Below are 18,383 nucleotides of genomic sequence, written 5' to 3' on the forward strand. Positions count from 1 at the left end.
TGCATACTGGAGGGCCAAAACTGATATGTTTTTCCTTTTCTACCACTAGCTGAAGAGTTGAATGAGATGTGTTAAATGAGGTAGAATGATAAACTCAGTCTTGCTATGGCCCTCCAGTACTGCAGCTTGCCACCCTAAATGCAGTAGACAATAAAATAAATACAATCAATAAAATATCAGGGTTCTCTATGTTCATAAAATAACTTAAAAGTGTAACATTCATATGCATTCAAACACCCAAGTAATAAAATAAAGTTTTACTCTAAGCTACGAATAATCTTTACAAACACCAAAAAATATGAGCAGTAGAACATTTAAACAAATTTTAACCTAAACAATTTTCACAAACATCTGCTTTAGAAGAAGAAACTCTGTAAACTAGATTAAAGTGCCAGAAGCAATTTAATGAAAGCGCTTCAGCTTGTGTTGAGCCGCATAATTATCAAAATGATTCCTCGTGATGGTTTAGTACAATAAATGGGCAACGTAGCTGAAAGGGGATGTTATTATACGTTCTGAGTAAAATAATTCTATGAGCCAAAGACACAGGTAATCAGTTTACCGCAGAATATATATATATATATATATAAAACCTAACAGACATGATTTTCAAAAAACGAAACAAACCAAAAATTCACCCAAGAAGCCGTAGCAGTAGCTGTCTGCACCAGCTTTACAATCCGTCAACATAAAAAAGGTATAATGCTTTTTCACTTTTTAGGAACAACACATTAAAAAAAATCTAATATTTACATGGCAAAACTCTCTTCACCAGTACCGAGCACAACTACAGTATACCATTTTTTATACTGTATATTCTTATCACATCCTGCTTGTGAGGGTTTTGTTTTCCACCATTCCCATTTATACCTTAACTGCACTCATGACCGGCAGTGTTAATATAATACTAAAAAGCCCCAATTCAATTCTAATTTAATAAAATTACAGATCTGTGATACTCTTTAGATAATTATAAATATGATTCTGATACATAATTTCATGAGTATGAGTTGCTATGAAATGCCATAATGCCCTGACTGTAGCTCATCATACAGCTTTGCTTTTCAATTTGTAGTCTGTCATTCAGATTGCATATTCATTAAGATAATAATCAAGGGTCATTTGCATATTGTGGGGAAAAGTGAAATCTATGGAAGAACTTTTCTTTTGATTGACTGGGCACGCAGAGAATCTACATCATTTGGTCCAAGAAGGATGATCTAGAGGATATCAGTCGTGCTTCCGAGGAATGCAACCCTCCATTTCCAGAACTTCTGGCCAGCCTTCATACTTGTTGGTCTCAGCATTGTTCTTAATGTACTGAGAACATTAGAAGAAGTTTAGTTACATTTCATTACACAATTAACTTCACAGAACAGGCTTACTAATTATTTTCATAAAAGAATTCCCCTTAATTAGAATTTTAGTGCAGAATCAATAGATGTAGAGATTCACATCTACACTCACTGAGCACTTTATTAGGAACACGAACACCTAATCATTCATTTAATAATGTAATTGACCGTTGCATGATGGTTAATGCCAGATGGGCTGCTCTGAGTATTTCTATAACTGCTGATTTCACACACAACAGTCTCTAGAGTTTACATAGAATGGTGCAATACAGAAAAACCATCCCGTGAGCATCAGTTCTGCGGACAGAAACACCTACAGTAACTCAGATAACCACTCTGTACAATCGTGGTGAGCAGAAAGGCGTCTCAGAATGCACAACATGTGGAACCTTGAGGTGGATGAGCTATAAGAGGAGAAGACCACGTCGGGTTCCACTTCTATCAGCCAAGAACAGAAAGCTGAGGCTGCAGTGGGCACAGGCTCACCAAAACAGGACAGTTGAAGACTGGAAAAATATAGCCTGGTCTGATGAATCTCGATTTCTGCTGAAGCACACAGATGGTCGGTTCAGAATTTGCCACCAATAGCATGAGTCCGTGGACCCAACCTGCCTTGTGTCACCAGTCCAGGCTGGTGGAGGTGGTGTAATGGTGTGTGGAATGTTTTCTTGCTACGCTGTGGGCCCATTAATACCAATCATCCATCTCTATAATGCCTCAGCCTATTGTGCAGACCGTGTGCATCCATCCATGGTCACAATTTACCATCTTCTAATGGTTACTTCCAGCACAATAGTACACCATGTCACAAATCAAGTGTCATCTCAAACTGGTTTCATAAACATGACAATGAGTTCAATGTTCTTCAGTGGCCTTCCTAGTCACCGGATCTGACTGAGAAGGCCCCTGAAGGGAGCCCCTACCCAGTATTAATATAGTTTTCCCAATAAAGTTTACAGCGAGTGTATATAAGACGACGTGTATCTCTCAAACACCAAAGAAAAGGAAAAAGAATCCAATGCCATTTCTGAGCCACATTCACCTGTTCAAAAGGACTCTTGGTTTTGATCCCTTTTCCTCCAACAAAGAGCCAGTTGTCCCTGAAGCTGAGTGAATTGATATAGGAGCTGCCAAATGCTGATATTAACTTCCTTGCCTCACTATTAAGTCTGTTTAAAAGAGGAAAAAGAAGGTTATAAAGAAATTTATAACATTCATAGTTTTATATCATGAAAGCAGATCTCCCAAATAAATCCGAGTACTGTATTTTAAGAATGTCCCCTTTTTTCAATACTGTTCATTAAATTACATTTCAGTTTGAAGGTCACTCATTAAGACTTATAATTTATTCTAAATAATTCTGTATGTAGATAATTCCAGAAACAGATGCACTTCAATTATTCACATTATAACTCTGGTTTACGGTGAAGTATTCAGACACTATGGTTTTTGTTCTTTAATATCCACTTCATGCCATAAAAATGAACAAAAAAAAAACAAAAGATATGCTTAAAAAATTTAACTGAAAAGAGAAAGAAGTATTTGGACATCACAAATATGACTGAAATTAGCACTTTGTTGCAAAGCATTTGTTGGCAATTACAGCTTGGTAACATACATCTATGGTAACAAGTAATTAGGTTTTTGCAACACTGGCAATCATTCATCTCGTCATGGGCCAGAATTAAACCACAAAGAGTTCTAATTTTTTGCTTCGTCTGATCAGAGTATGTTGTTCCAAAAGAGATCTAATTTGTGTAAACGCTTTTACGTGTGTATCCCTGTGCTGCTTTTTCAGCAGAGGAGTTTAGCGTGAAGTGTGGGAACGAAATGAAATTCTGAAATGAAATGTGCGTGGTTCTGTATTATCAAATCAATTGTACTAACAGGGATGTTTAAGGTCTTTGTTCTGTAACTATTTCCAATTGAGTGTGGTTTAATAATGTCGTCCCTGAGACATCTTCCCAACCAATAGCATCATCTTTTATAATGACACCAGAACATTCTTTGCAGCATTTAAACCTAAAATGTAATTTATTTTTATGTAACCTATATATACACACACATATTGTGTGTGTGTGTATGTATGTATATATATATATATATATATATATATATAACCTATACACACACACACACATATACATGTATGTAACCTATACATACATATATTTTTAGTGTCCAAACTTTTCCCTCCTATAAATTACATTTTTTAAACATACATTTGTTTATGCTTATAAATACATATGTTGGTGTTAATATTAATAAGTACAAAGTTAAGACACATTATATGCATGTAAATTTAAAGTGGATATTTGCACTGGAAGTATACACTCATTGTCCACTTTATTTGGAAGACTGTTCAGCTGCACATTCATTCAGTTATCTAATCATTCAATCATGTGGCAGCAGAACAATGCATAAAATCAAGCATAAACCGGTCAAGAGCTTCAGTTAATGTTCACATAAAACATCAGAATGGAGGAAAGGGGTCATCTCAGTGTCTTTAACTGTGGCGTGCTTGTTGGTGTCAGATGGGCGCAGGGTTTCAGAATCTGCTGATTACCTGACATTTTCCACACACAGCAGACTCAAAAGAATGGGGACGGTTTACACAGAATGGTACGAAAAACAAAAAAACATCCTGTGTGTGGTGGGTCTGGAGGCTGAAACACCTTGATGAGAGAGAGCAGAGGAGAATGACCAGACTGGTCTGAGCTGACAGGGAGTAACTCAAATAAGCACTCTACAACCATGGTCATGGTCGAGCAGAAAAGCATTTCAGAATGCACAACCCATCAAACCTGAATGTGGAACAGCAGAAGACCACGTCTGGTTCCTGTCAGCTAAGAAGAAGAATCTGAGGCTATTATGGGCACAGACTCACCCAAACTGGACAGCTGAAGACTAATCTCCAACTAATCTCAGGCTAATCTCCCCCCTAATCTCCAAGTGTCCAGTTTGGGTGAGTCTGTGCCCCTGGATAGCCTCAGATTATTATTCTTGGCTGACAGGAGTGGAACCCAATGTGATGTTCTGCTGTAGCCCATCCACCTCAAAATTCAATGTTTTATGCATACTGAGATGCTTTTCTGCTCACCACAGTTATACAGAATGAGAAGATAATTTACTACATCCTCCCTGGCAGCTCAAACCCATCTGCCCATTTTTCTCAGTTTCTACCCACAGAACTTTCGCCACTCTCTTCCTCAACATTCTGTGCAAACTCTATAGACTGTTGAGTGTGAAAATCCCAGGAGATCAGCAGTTTTTTGAAATACACAAACCAGACATCTGGCACCAACCACCATGCCACGGTTCAAGTCACAGAGATCACACGTTTTCACCATTCTTATGTCTGATGTGGACATAAGCTGAAGCTCTTGACCATAACTGCATGAATGAGCATGAATATTATGCATGAATATTAAAGTGGCCAGTGAGTGCATTACATAAAATTAAATCAACAGTATCCAAATATTTACTTAGTCTCACTATAAATAAATCATTAAGAGAACCTACTTTGTAGAAGAGTCATCAAAAGTAGCCATCATGACAACTGTTCCATCTTCAATATCCTTCAAAAACTTGATAAGTAAGCTGACATCTAGACAAAAAAAAAAATACCAAAAATAAAATAAATCCAATTTCATTTAAAGTGGTTTTCTCAACATATAACCATATCTAACAATATCAATATTAAACATACAAGAGGGTTATTACATTACTCAAATAACATTATTCAGATTGAACTGATAATGCATCCTAACAAATATGAATAAAAACATGAAATAACATTCAGAGTATTAGTTTTTCCCCACTGAAGCTTCAGACTAGGTGTGTGAAATGGGGTCCTTCAGGATGAAACAAAAAAGGTTTGCCAGGTTTCAGCAAAATTCCCACCCTAACTACGACTCAAAAGCTACAAAAAATGTAGCCCAAATATGTTAGGGAATAAGAACAGGCAGAAGCATATTTCTTCTTTTTCTCAGTTTTTTAGGGGAAACAAGCTAACAGTGGTGCATGGTATACATCTGTAAGTCATGGCCATTATACCTATACATATAACCTGGCAACCCTGCATGCAGGACAAAGACCAAGTTTATTAATAAGAATGAACAGAAGATGCACGGTTCGATTTTTCCTCAGTGGTTTGCACTAGTAGCCAAACCTGAACACCAGCTGCGGCACCAGGCCGGTAGCCGGCCCACAGGAAACAAAGATCGCTCCTCACGCGACTGCCACAGTGGCGCAGTAGAGACAGTTCCGCTTCAGCGCCACCAAATGTTTTGGACATCCAGAGAGCACGTGGCGGCAGGGCGGGGCCACAGACACACCCACGGCTTGTGAATGGTGCGCCATGCGGAAGAATTCCACCATCCAGCAAGCGAGGGGAGAGTATAAAAGGGCGACATTCCACTCGCAGAAAGAGAGAAGTATCACCGAGCATGTGCGCAAATCTCTGGCGTGTTTTATGCAGTTTTGCCGACGCGTGCCTGCTTGCTAATCGCTGTTGTGTGTTTTTTTGGGTTTCAGGTGACTCCGACGCGAGTGACGGCTCCGCCCCGCCCCCTCATCTGTAACCGCCGACGGCTGAGACCCTCACCACCCGATCGCCCTTCAACCCACACACACACACACACGCGCGCGCACCCTCGCTCACCGATTGTCTTAAATAAATCTCCCATAACATTGAAACAGCCTCCTGTGTGTCTGTGCTCCGCCCACCGCTGGCTAAAATCCCTACACAGCTTACTGAGTTCCAAAAATAACCCAGATTTCTGTACAAACAATAGAAATGCTTTTATTTATTGTTCCATAAAGCTATGTACACACAGACTGCATGCTCATATTAATTATTTAAATTTAATTCAATGTACTGGGGTAGACAGCTAAAATAACAATACATTTGTCAATGCCCAAATATTTGTGGATATGAATGTATATCATGCTATGTTAATTCACATGTTCACAGAGCATTACAGGATTACACCCAGTCCATTAACCACCACGAAAAACAAGGCATGGAGACTTGGGGGAGACATGGAGATGTTATAACGTTACTGAACAAGGATTGTTATTTAACTTTATTTTTCCCTTGTTTATGGTTGCTGAAAGACCATATTAAAGACCAGACTACTTTTGCTATCTAGTTTAGTTGCATGTTGTTTAAATTGCTCTGGATATTAGCAACAAAAAATTAGACTATGGTCTAGTAACAAATTCACAAACAGGTGAAAGCGGTGTGTGCAGAATGTGTGCAAGAAACGAATGCTTACCTCCACCCCACATGTCAAAGGAGTCAGTACGGATGAGCCTGCCAGTCTTTCCTATAAGAAGCATACGTTTGGTGCGTCAGTGTTTAGAAAAGTCTCATTTAAGTCCAAGTCTCCATGATAAATCAAACTGTTTGTCACCAGCAAGCCATACCATTGACTAGGGCAATGTTCAAACCCCTTCCAACGTTGTTCCTCACACCACTCATCAATCTGAGGAGAGAAAGATCATAGAGATGTAAACCTATTAAAAAACAAGTAGAACTTCAATTTAATTCAATTTCATTTATATATCACTTTCAACAATGGCCACTGTCACAAAGCAGCTTTAAAGATATTTGGATACAGATTTAGATTTATCTTTAATGAGCAAGCCAGAGGCGATGATGGCAAAGACAAACTCCCTGAACGAAAAGATGAAGAAACTTTGAGAGGAACCAAACTGAAAACAGAGTCCATCTTCTTCTGGGTGACACCGGACACCGGCTAGACACCAACATTATTGACAGGGGTGCTTCTGCTGCCAACAAGCCTAGTCCTTTTTCTTACTAATTTCTATGTCTCGAATACCCTTAAAATATACTTCAAACAGGAAGGAAGTTATTGAAGAAGAAAAAAAAAAGTCAGATATTTGACCTTACTGTGACTTTGACAATAATACAAACCACTTGTTCTTGAGATATCATGCTAAAGGGAATCTCATATGGACACACAATGCCACCTAGTAGCAGAAGCATAAAAATATCTTGTAGTTGAAAGGTTCCAGCCATAGTCATAGCCATCCATGGCTAACAATCAATGCCTTGCAGTGGACTGTTTGATATCTCTCTAACACCAATGTTGCTGGCCCATCATATATAAAACTGAGTCGTTAATACTCTCCTCTCACATTACAGAAACTCAAAAACCATATGGTGATTAGCTTTGTAGTCCACTCCCAACTGGTGTCCTTGAATATAGACCTGCTGGGTCTGACTCCTCAGGTATTTCAGCTCTTTTAATAGCATACAACTTCATCAAAGTGACCCAGGTGAGGCTGATCTGACTAGTATTCAGATTAGTGTTCAGATGGTTAGCATTCTTCTGCCCCATGGCTCTCCTCTCGACACATAGCCATCATGAGGCTCTTATTGGCCAATTTGCTGATTACGGATGGCTCTTCGCATACACACTTATACGATGATCTTCAGCAGGGGCGCCGTAATGGGGGGAAGATTAGGGCGATTCTAAAAGCCCTGGTCAGACATAGGGCCCAGCAGAACCCCATACTTTCCTGTATGATTTGGTATTTAAATGGTCTCTTTGCACAATAATCCATTTATAATCTATTTATAATAATGACTGTGCCAAGTGCATGTGTGTCTCCACAAGACGTTTGCGGATTATTCAGAAACATGGCACTTCACATTTGTGAGTCGTTACATGCATCGGGTAGACGGCAAGATATGCAGCAGACAAAATCAGGATACCAAAAGAGTAAAGAAAAACATGAAAAAGAGGCGAGAGCAAAATGGGGAATTCAGTTATTAAAAAAAAAATAAGGTGATTTATGTTCCCTGGTTTTGTGCTATGATTCTGGAGCTAGCCTGTATGAAGCTGTTATAGTTAACATAAACTAGAAATTTGATCAGTTTCTCACCCCGATGTTTATCCTTGAAAGTTGGAACACAATATTTCCAAGAATGTATGTTTTTCCACGCAATCGAGCAATAGTAATGGAGCACTGAGCTTCAAAAAGGACGGAAAAGCACCGAGCGATAATAAAACTAGTCCAGTGTTGTATATATTCCAGCATTCTGAAGCCTTGCAACAACCTTCTGTGAGGAATCAACTGAAATTTAATGCAGTGATAAATCTGCTTTAATTGTCCCTAGTGAGTTTATGACTGAAGTGTTATAACGATGTCCGATTCGTCAAGGAATCGTTTGAGTCGGCTCATTGCAATGAATTGGAGAATCCCGTTGATAAAACCAGTCTGAATGATTCATTCACGAATAGAACCGATTTGATTCTTGAGTTCAACTCACTGATTCAATGATCCGGTCACCGTTTTAGCTAATTTCCACATTTCTTTCTGGAGCTGCTCGTGTGTGAGACTTATTAATCACTCAATGAATAATAATAATAATAATAATAATAATAATAAAAAAGTTCATTGTTCTTGGTACTTGGGGAATAAGAAATCACAAGTCAACAGCTTATAAAGACATCCAGACAGAGTTTCTATAGTGTTTGTGTATGAGAGAGAGAGAACAATGTTAATTACTTGTACTGTATATATAGTTATTTGAATATACTTATAAATGCATAATTTCAGTTAATTTATTAGCTGTTCAAATTTAGTCTCTTATTGAATATGCAATAATTGTTATGTTTATTGATAATGATTTCTTAGTTCCACATGTAAAAACAAAGATAATTGGGGTGGGGGCTTGGGGCCTGGAGTACAAATTAGCCAGGAGGCCCAGAAGCCCCATCTAAGAAGTCTTCCTCAAGAGACTGTGCAGCTGTGTAGACCAAGTGATCCAATAAGGCTAATACTGGACACCGAAGGGAATGTACTGCAGGTTAATCTTAACACTGCGAGGTTAATCGCCTGGTTCACAAACTCTGATCACTCTGGACTAGGAAGTTATGTAAGCAGCTGTTTAGAGCAGCAACAACTAATTAATAAAATTGATAATAATCGATCATGAAAACCACAGTCAACAAAGTTCATTATTGATTCATACACATAGATAATGATGGCGCATGACACTGCGCATGGCACTATCGTGCAGTGTCTGCGCATGGCACGGGGCACGTTTAACCACCGTGTTACTTGTTCCGAAAACAGGCATCATACCAAAATTGTGTGCCAAATGCCGTACTGTACACTTGCTCTATGCACTCTACCATCTAACGTATGAATTTTAGAATGGTCCTATCATCTCAAATGGAACGGTAGAGGTTTTTTTTACTAACTGGAAGTATAAGCGGTTTCCCAGACGATGGCACGACCTCAAATGCATGTACTGCGATGCCGTTAGCTTTAGCAGAATACTCAGAATCAACGAAAATGAATGTCTTTATTTTACTGTTTTGAATGTGAAAAGTTCATTGGACTTGTGCATGTATACACACACACACACACACACACACATGACACAGTGTAGCTGGAAGAAGCCATGTGTTCTAGTACCCAGGCCAGAAGAAAGCACTTACATCTCATCCTCTAGGCAGATTTTGGGCCCGACGATACTGGCAGCTCCACTGGCCATTTTGAAGGTGAAATGGTGTTCAGGACAGGGCTTATACACGCCACATTTGTGAGGAGTTGCCTCTGTAGCTAAAAGAGAAAAGGTCTTGGTTAATTGTCTTTTTTATTACATACATGGATATTTTCAACCTGGGTTCTACTGCGATTAAGTCTATAATAGTATTTGTCAAATTCACTCTTAGGAGTAGCACAACCCTGCATTCTGAAGCAGTCATTATATAGAAATCCTAATTTATATTTAAAAATAAATAAATAATTTTTTTTGGAGCATGGCTGTGGGGATTTGTGTTCATTCAGCTACAGGAGCATTAGTGAGGTCAGGGCTCTGTGTAGGTCACTCGAGTTCTTCCACTCCAACCTTAACACACCATGTCTTCATGGAGCTCTCTTTGTGCACAGGGACGGTGTCATGCTGGAACAGGTTTCTGGGCCTCTTGTTTCCAGTGTAGGGAAATTGTATATTTTAAAGCACAACTGTGTGCTTCCAACTTTATGGTACCAGTTTAGGGAAGAACCACGTATGTGCGATGTGTCCACAAACCATTTAGTGTATGTATAACAGAAACTCAACTCTATTTTATAAGGATACATATTTAGTTAAAAAGACAAACAGTCAACCCAGCACCTGCTCAATAGCAATCAGATACTTAGATCCTGTTCACACCCACTGTGAACAATCCATTACACTCACAATGATTCTAGACTTACACGAGCACTTTATCAACACAGGCTGACAAGCTAAAAAAAAAATGCTCTGGTTTAATTTAAATTATGACAACAGGATTCTTCTGCTTTTCAGAACTGAATTTCATCATACGCTCCTAAAATGATGTACACTAAAAACATTCATTATTTGCTTTCTCACCGCAGGTTTTCGCTTTTATTTTTCTGAAAAAAAAATACTGGAAAAGTATGGAAAATGCCAAAAAAAAACAAACAACAAAAACAACAAAACCCCAAACAAACAAAAAGAGTCATTTGAAAATTCTATTCACCCTGCACTATATCAAAAACACATTATTTGATGTTTAACTTTGTGCATTTAATTAATTTTTAAAAATATACACTCATTTCTAATCTGATGACTGCAACACACTCCAAAAAAGTTGGGACAGTCGACTGTTTACCGCAGTGTAACATCACCATTTATTTTAATAACACTTATTAAGCGTTTGGACGCTGAGTGAAGACACCAGCTGGTTAAGTTTAGCAAGCCGAAATTTCCCCAGTCATCCATTATGCATTTCTTCAGCTGTGTAACTGTACAGGGCCTTCAATGCCTTAATTTGCGCTTCATAATGCACCACACATTCTCAATCGGAGACAGGTCAGGACTGCAGCAGGCCATGCTCACACCCACACTCTCTGCTTACGCAACCATGCGCTTGTAATCCGAGCAGAATGTGGTTTGGCTCCAAAATGTGTACATTCTGCATTAATGCTGCCCCCACAGACGTGCAGGTTACCCATACCACGGGTACTGACACACCCAAATACCATGATAGACGCTGGCTTTTGGACCTGACGCTGATAACAGCTTGGACGGTCCTTTTCCTCTTTGGCCCGGAGAACATGACGGCTGTTTTGTCCTAAAACTATTTGAAATATTGACTCGTCGGACCACAAAACACGATTCCACTGTGCTGCTGTCCATCTCAGATCACACCGAGCCCAGAGACGTGGGTGGAGCTTCTGGACAGCGCTAATGTATGGCTTCTGCTCTGCATAGTAAAGCCTTAACTTTCATCTGTGGATGCAGCGTTGAATGGTGTTGAGTGACAAAGGTTTACAGAAGTATTCCCAAGCGCATGTCAGGATCTCCATTACAGACTCATGACGGTTTTTAAGACAGTGACGTCTGGGTGATCGGAGATCACGCGCATGCAGAAGTGGTTTTCAGCCTTTCCCTTCACACACCGAGATCTGACCGGATTCCTTGAATCTTTTAATTATAACCCCAATTCCATAAAAGTTGGGACGCTGTGTAAAATGTAAATAAAAACAGAATGCAATGATTTGCAAGTCTCATAAACCCATATGGTATTCACAGCAGAACATAGAAAACATATCAAATGTTTAAACTGAGGAAATGTAGCATTTATGAAAAAAAAATAAGGTCGTTTTTTAATTTGATGGCCACAGCGTGTCTCAAAAAATTTGGGATGGGTGCAACAAAAGGCTGGAAAAAAGTGTTACTAAAAAGAAACAGCTGGAGGTTAATTGGCAACAGGTCAGTCACATAATTGGGTATAAAAGAGATTAGAGAGGCAGAGTCTTTCAGAAGTAAACCTTGGCAGATCTGTGAGTTTTTTGGAAATGGGTTGTATATTGTACACTGTAGAAGGTGAAATGCCCAAAATCCTACCCATTTGTCTTTGTGGAAAGATCTTCTCACAGTGTTGGATTATTCTCTGACACATCTGTTGGCAGATCAGTGAGACTCGACTCATGCTTGTTCCTCAAGGTCTAGACCTTTTCTGGAGGCTCCTTATATACTATGATTAGACGATTACCTTCACCTGTTTCACATCACCTTCTTATTTCAATTTCTCACATCACTATTAGTCCTAAACTGCCCCTGTCCCAACCTTTTTTTGGAGCGTGTTACATTCATCAATTTCAAAATAAACATTTATCTTCAAAAAACTATGCAGTTGATTAGGTAAAACAACAAATACCTCATCTTTATACTTAAAAAAAAATAAAAAAAAATACAAGTCAAAGTACTCCTCTTTGTTTTTATTAGCATTTCCCATACTGTCCCAACTTTTTCAGAATTGGGGTTGTAAATTATTCACTTTCAGAATGTTCAGCTCCTTAAAACTAGCTGTGACAACATTTTTATATATACAGTGTGTAATCTATTAACATTCAAAATCCTTACAGAACATTTACCAAGGACAGAATTTTTTAAATCGCTGAGATATAAACCTGCAGCTTTGAGTTAATTTAGAAGACACAGCTGCAATCAAAATGATTCAACCCGCATTGTAAATCAGGTTTATTATCAAAATTTACAGACTTTCAGCTGTTTGCGATGAACAAACCAAACAAAAGCAATTGAAATAGTTCAACACAATGAATGCTTCAAGTGGTTTTCCCAAATTCAACTGAAAATGCAACTTATAATGACTTCTCCAGTCTCAAAATTATTCACCCCCTGAATAGAAGTGATGTGTCTGTGTCGTTTTGTCCCAGAGTTGTTACTGGTGCAGTAACAACTCTGGGACAAAATCACTTTGTAATATAAAGCTCTGATCACAGAAATCCAACATATCTTTGTAGTAACGTTAGTGTCCATGTTGTTTTCACATTCCGACTTAAAAGCACAACTTGGGAAATGAGACCATCCGAGGAGCGTGCGAATGCACCAGTTACACTTGCCCTGATGGCAGCAGGTAGCCTACCGTTAGCTAGCTACATTAAACGTGCTTAAATTAAAATGCCTAAGACTAAATGTTGTAAAGCATGGCTGTATTTCACAAGAAAGGATTCAGACATTGCGATGTGCAACGACATCCATTGTGTTGAATTATTTCAACTGCTTTTGTTTGATTTGTTCTTTGCAAACAGCTGAAAGTCTGAAATTTTCACAATAAAGCCGATTTGCAACGGGGGTTGAATAATTTTGATTGCAGCTGTATGACTGGATTAGTCAAGTATAAATTGGTTTTATAGTTTTGTGAAAATGATGCCACGCTGTGCTGCACTTGCAAGAGAGCAAAAAAAAAATAAAAAATACTTCACAAAGAAGCAGTTATACTCATTCTGAGTATCGGCTTAAACAATTGTACGATTTTGTATGATTGCAGAAGCTAAACATTTCATTCATTCATTCTCAGTAACCTCAGATCCTGGTTAGGGTCCTGGGAACACTGGGTGCTTGGAGTGAGACAGAAGCACTCGAATCAGTTGAGAAATCAGTTAGGTTAGAGCGGAATCGCTCCACTGACTGGTGCCGGCTTATGAGCAATTCATTAAAACTAGAGATGAACCGATACCAAATTTCTCAGCCGAAACCGATACCGATAGTTCTGCCTTTTATACCTTCTTTTAAATGAATAATAATTAATTCCACAATTCTGAAAGAGATACAAATAAAAACTTTATTCTCTCCATTTCGACAAGTTGTTTCACGGTAATTGGTCTCAAACACAAAACACATTACTCTAATTAACATTAACACATGGACTCAATTCTGAAGATTGAAGTAAGATTCTTAACTTACTGAATGTTATTAATTCATATTAACAGAATTAATTGACTGAATTCTAAAAACCTCCTGTTAGTCTCACACTCACTCACCACAAACAAACACATTTCTACTTCATCACTGACATCACACTGGTAATATATAATATCAACTTTTTATATATTAATATTAACTGGATATGAAATATACTACTCTACAAATGTATGTTTCTGTGCAATATAGACTTTGTCAAGTCATCTTTATTTAAATCTTTCAACCGTGTACTTGTGCTTTAATTCAGCGTTAGCAACTCGGCAAAAAAAAAAATATACATTAAGTCTCACAGCGGAAACTCTAACATGCACACCGAAAAAAACACGCACCGATTCTGCTCTGCTGCAGCGTCCAGTGTAAAATATTATCAGTGCAGAGCTTACAGAGATTATAGACTGCAGTTTTGTCATGATTCCACACAAGAGACATCGTCTTTACACAAGCACGAATTCGATGTGTTTCCCTGCCCTCTTTTGATTGACAGGATATAATCGGCCCTGATCATCGGATGTTTTTAAATTATCGGCCAATAGTATGAAGAATCGCCTTTATCGGCCGAAACATCGGTGCATCTCTAATTAAAACCCTCTGCTAACGTGGTGCTGACATGTGAAAGTGGTTACCAAGAGAGCTTTAAAGCGCTTAAAGCATAAAGTGGTTACTGAGGATGAACGAAAATTTTTGTTTCAAACATTTGCACTTTGGTCTTATTGTACACCTTGGTTTTTATTTTAGCATTTCAGCATCAGCAAATTACAGTGTTAGTAGGTTAAGAAGTACACAAATGGTGTTTATAGGACAAATATACTCACAACTTTCCATGGCTCCAGGTTTCACTACAGAGAAAAAGAAAGCAATTTGAACGTTTTGCTCTGAAGCACATATTAATGAAGCCAGTACTGAGGTTATCTCATACAGTGTAGCAAGTAATAATCTGGAAAGACCTTTGTAATATCACAGTCTAAAACTGGATTTAAAGAGAAGCAAATTAGTAAACGAATCACTTGAAAATGCATCACTTGAATATGAATCTCATGAAAATGAAATCACATGTAAATGAACCATATGAAAATGAATAAATAAATTAAAGATATTAATGAAGCCAGTAATAAAATCACTTGAAAGTGCAATGAGTGTAGAGCGTAAAAACAGCACAAAACCAATTTTTCTCCTAATATACAGTCAACAAAAAGTCATTTAAGGACATTTAATTTCTTTGCCTTAGGAAGCGCTTGGGTTGCTTTCGCTGTATGTTTTGGGTCGTTATCCAACTGTGTTGTGAAGCACTGTCCTATCAGTTTTGCAGCATTTGACTGAATCTGAGTAGAAAGTATCACTCTATACACTTCAGAAATCATCCTGCTCCTTCCATCAGCAGTTTCATCATCAATAAACAGCAGTGAAGCAGTTCCACTGGCAGCCTTGCATGCCCACGCCATAACACTTCCTCCACCATGTTTAACAGATGACGTGGCATACTTTAGATCATGAGCCTTTCCTTCTCCAAACTCTTCTCTGCCCATCATTCTAGTACAAGTTCATCTTAGTTTCCTCTGCCCACAGAATCTTGTTCCAGGACTGGTCATGTTTTTATTTATTTATTTATTTATTTATTTTTTAGATGTTTTCTAGCAAAGTCTAATCCGGCCTTTCTGTTCTTGTGTGTTACCAGAGGTTTTCATCTTGAGGTAAACCGTCTGTATTTTATTTACAAGATAGAAATATGACTTACAACTAAATCTTTCACTAAAATGAGTATTTCAACGTTGGAGTCAGTGGCTTCAAGTCATAACAGTAAAGTCACAATTAATTAATTATTAATTAATTCTTTTAATAATCTAATTAATTCTTCATTAATTAATTATGAGAAGTCTTACTACATGAATATCAATATGATGATAACAGCTGGTTGGATCGCGAGCTATTGACATCCCAAAAATGCAAAGGCTAGCTAGTAAACTGGTCGAACACTTCCTGTCTATTAAAAACTGGTAAAGATACCCTGTATTTACACGTGTTATATTACATAATATGTTACAAAAGGTATAAATCGAAAACTATCAAAAAAAAAAAAAGTGACAATTGTGGGTCGAGTGTCCACGTGTGAGAGCGTCAATGACGCGCTTGGATTTTTGGCATGGATGTGCCTCCATAAGCATGCAACATCCATTTTGATTCAATATAAAAACTGTAAAGATTCTTAAAAAGCAAACTGTCTAAAGGGCTTTCTTCAGATCGGAACAGCTCTCATACACCTTCGAAAAAGTCTTGCTTATGATTCATCACTTTTATGAGCAAATACACGGATCTAATGCCAGGATCAACCACAACCTGCCGTTATGAAATAGGTAAATATCCTGGTGAAGCGAGTGCTGTGCTGACTGCATTACTAACATTTACTTTGTTAAACACTCATTAGCTGTGTTAAAACATGTAATCCAGCACAGAACAGAACAATCAGGAAATCATGAGCAGGGTATATTTACATAATGCGTGTGGCAAATGAAAATCCGTGTGGAATTCCAGGAGCTGAAAAGCCAGGAACACCACCAAGAGAAGGGTAGAAATCAGGATGATCAATTTCACAATTCCTGAAATCAAAAAAGCACAACAATGCTGAATTAAAAACTCAACAACAACAACAACAACAACAACATCTCTTAACCCAACTGGGTAAAATAAACAACAAAAAATGGACTGACCTCCTGGTCTCATCATTATGTCTCACAAATCAATATTCTCAATCTTATATTGATAAAACTGCGAGGATGTTGATAGATTCAAATTCCTGAAAAACAACAACAACACTGTAAAGTATAAGTCCATGTCAGTAAACGTAAACAAATTTAATCTCAGGACACAGTTACTTAAATTAGTTAAATTCCCCGTCTGGTTATCAGTGTGAGTGTAAAATGTGTGTGTGTGTGTGTGTGTATATATATATATATATATTTTATATAAAGTAAAAGAGCACAGTGTGTAGATAATCAGGAGTTAAACTGAGTCAGTGAAAGTTAAGGAAGTTAAGGAGAAAACGCAGACAGATGCTAGCATGCTATTAGCTGTCGGAAACTGTAGTAGATAAACGCTAGCTCAGAACTCAGTGCTTTAGGAAGTAGGACCTTACCTGTTTATCAAATTAAAGCTTTAAAACATGTTCAACAACCAGTTAATAGAAAGCAGATAATATATATGTTAGCTCAGCTAGCCGTGCAAGCCTGCCGGAGGTCTCTGCTTCCTGTTAGAGGGGTTTTACCAGCGGCTATATTTACACTGTATACAGTGTTAAAACTCAGCACTGCACCGTCGCGACACTGGTTTCTCTCTCACATTCAACACTGGCAGTTCACCCGCAACATGACGCACCGCCGCCATCTAACACCATTATAAATGTTTCTACAAATCCGCTGAAGACATACCTCCTTTTCGAAGATTCGAGAAAACTTCAACAGCTAAAACATCTGGATGCCCCGCATACAAGAATACAGCGCGGTAAAAGAACAAACAAACAGATAAACAGAAGTGTCATCAACTATTCTCATACTGAAGTAGTCTGGAACAGGGAAGGGGCGGGGCGAAAGGGGCGTACAGCCTGAGCCCAGTCACACGGAGAGCGATTGACGCCGCGTCCTCTGTACACGTCTTCACAGGTGTGGTCACATTTAAACATCGGGTGCGGAAAACCAGCACAACCAGTATCGAAGAATGAGGTGATTACAGGACATTTCCTGAAATGTCTTGTCATAAACTATATAAACACCAACACTCGACAGGGCAGAAATCTATCTATCTATCTATCTATCTATCATTGGTGTACTAGCATTTTGAAGTGAAATTGGTCTGTGGAATCAAGGAGTTTTCCTTTTATGGGTGTCTATACATGTAGACAAAACACCACTTATATGAGTTTAGAGTGCTTTTATTTTGTAATTCAACATCACACAGTCCTGAAATGGTGTGAGTGACACTGTGAGAAAGGTGTGCTATCATTGTGAGGTGAAATTGGTCTGTGGAATCAAGGAGTTTTCCTTTTATGGGTTTCTAAATGTAAAAACAAAACAGTGTATATATAAATTTTGTAGGGCTCTTATTTGGTAATTCAACATCAGACAGTGCTGAAATGGTGTGAGTGACACTGTGAGAAAGGTGTACTATCATTTTGAGGTACACCTCAGAATCATTGGAAAGTTGAACCTACTGGGCCTGAACACCTCCTCTGTAACTGGAACTTGAACTTCCTGATTGGT

General features: G+C 38.3%; 1 protein-coding gene across 2 annotated transcripts; it reads right to left on the minus strand.

Moving 5' to 3' along the window:
• Positions 1-571: 571 nt before the first annotated feature.
• fam3c (FAM3 metabolism regulating signaling molecule C) lies at positions 572-17,721 on the minus strand. Of its 2 annotated transcripts, none has more exons than XM_053641693.1 (10): positions 17,556-17,721; positions 16,839-16,924; positions 16,623-16,727; positions 14,949-14,972; positions 9,836-9,959; positions 6,786-6,844; positions 6,635-6,685; positions 4,878-4,962; positions 2,398-2,524; positions 572-1,320 (listed from the first exon to the last, which is right to left on the minus strand). In XM_053641693.1, the coding sequence occupies exons 2-10, from the start codon at positions 16,852-16,854 to the stop codon at positions 1,231-1,233; spliced, it is 681 nt and encodes a 226-aa protein (XP_053497668.1). In that variant the 5' UTR covers positions 16,855-16,924; positions 17,556-17,721; the 3' UTR covers positions 572-1,230. The 2 variants fall into 2 exon arrangements, with proteins under 2 accessions (XP_053497668.1, XP_053497669.1); XM_053641694.1 differs by lacking the exon at positions 17,556-17,721 and adding an exon at positions 17,264-17,511.
• Between the last annotated feature and the right edge of the window lie 662 nt (positions 17,722-18,383).

The sequence above is a fragment of the Ictalurus furcatus genome, chromosome 14 (assembly GCF_023375685.1).
Source record: "Ictalurus furcatus strain D&B chromosome 14, Billie_1.0, whole genome shotgun sequence".
Lineage (NCBI taxonomy): Eukaryota > Metazoa > Chordata > Actinopteri > Siluriformes > Ictaluridae > Ictalurus > Ictalurus furcatus.

Coding starts and splice junctions, on each gene's coding strand:
- fam3c (XM_053641693.1), bottom strand. Junction 9,960..14,948: donor ACCTGGAGCCATGGAAAGTT/GTGAGTATATTT, acceptor TTTCTCTTTTAG/CTACAGAGGCAACTCCTCAC. Junction 4,963..6,634: donor CTTTGACATGTGGGGTGGAG/GTAAGCATTCGT, acceptor TTTTTTGTCTAG/ATGTCAGCTTACTTATCAAG.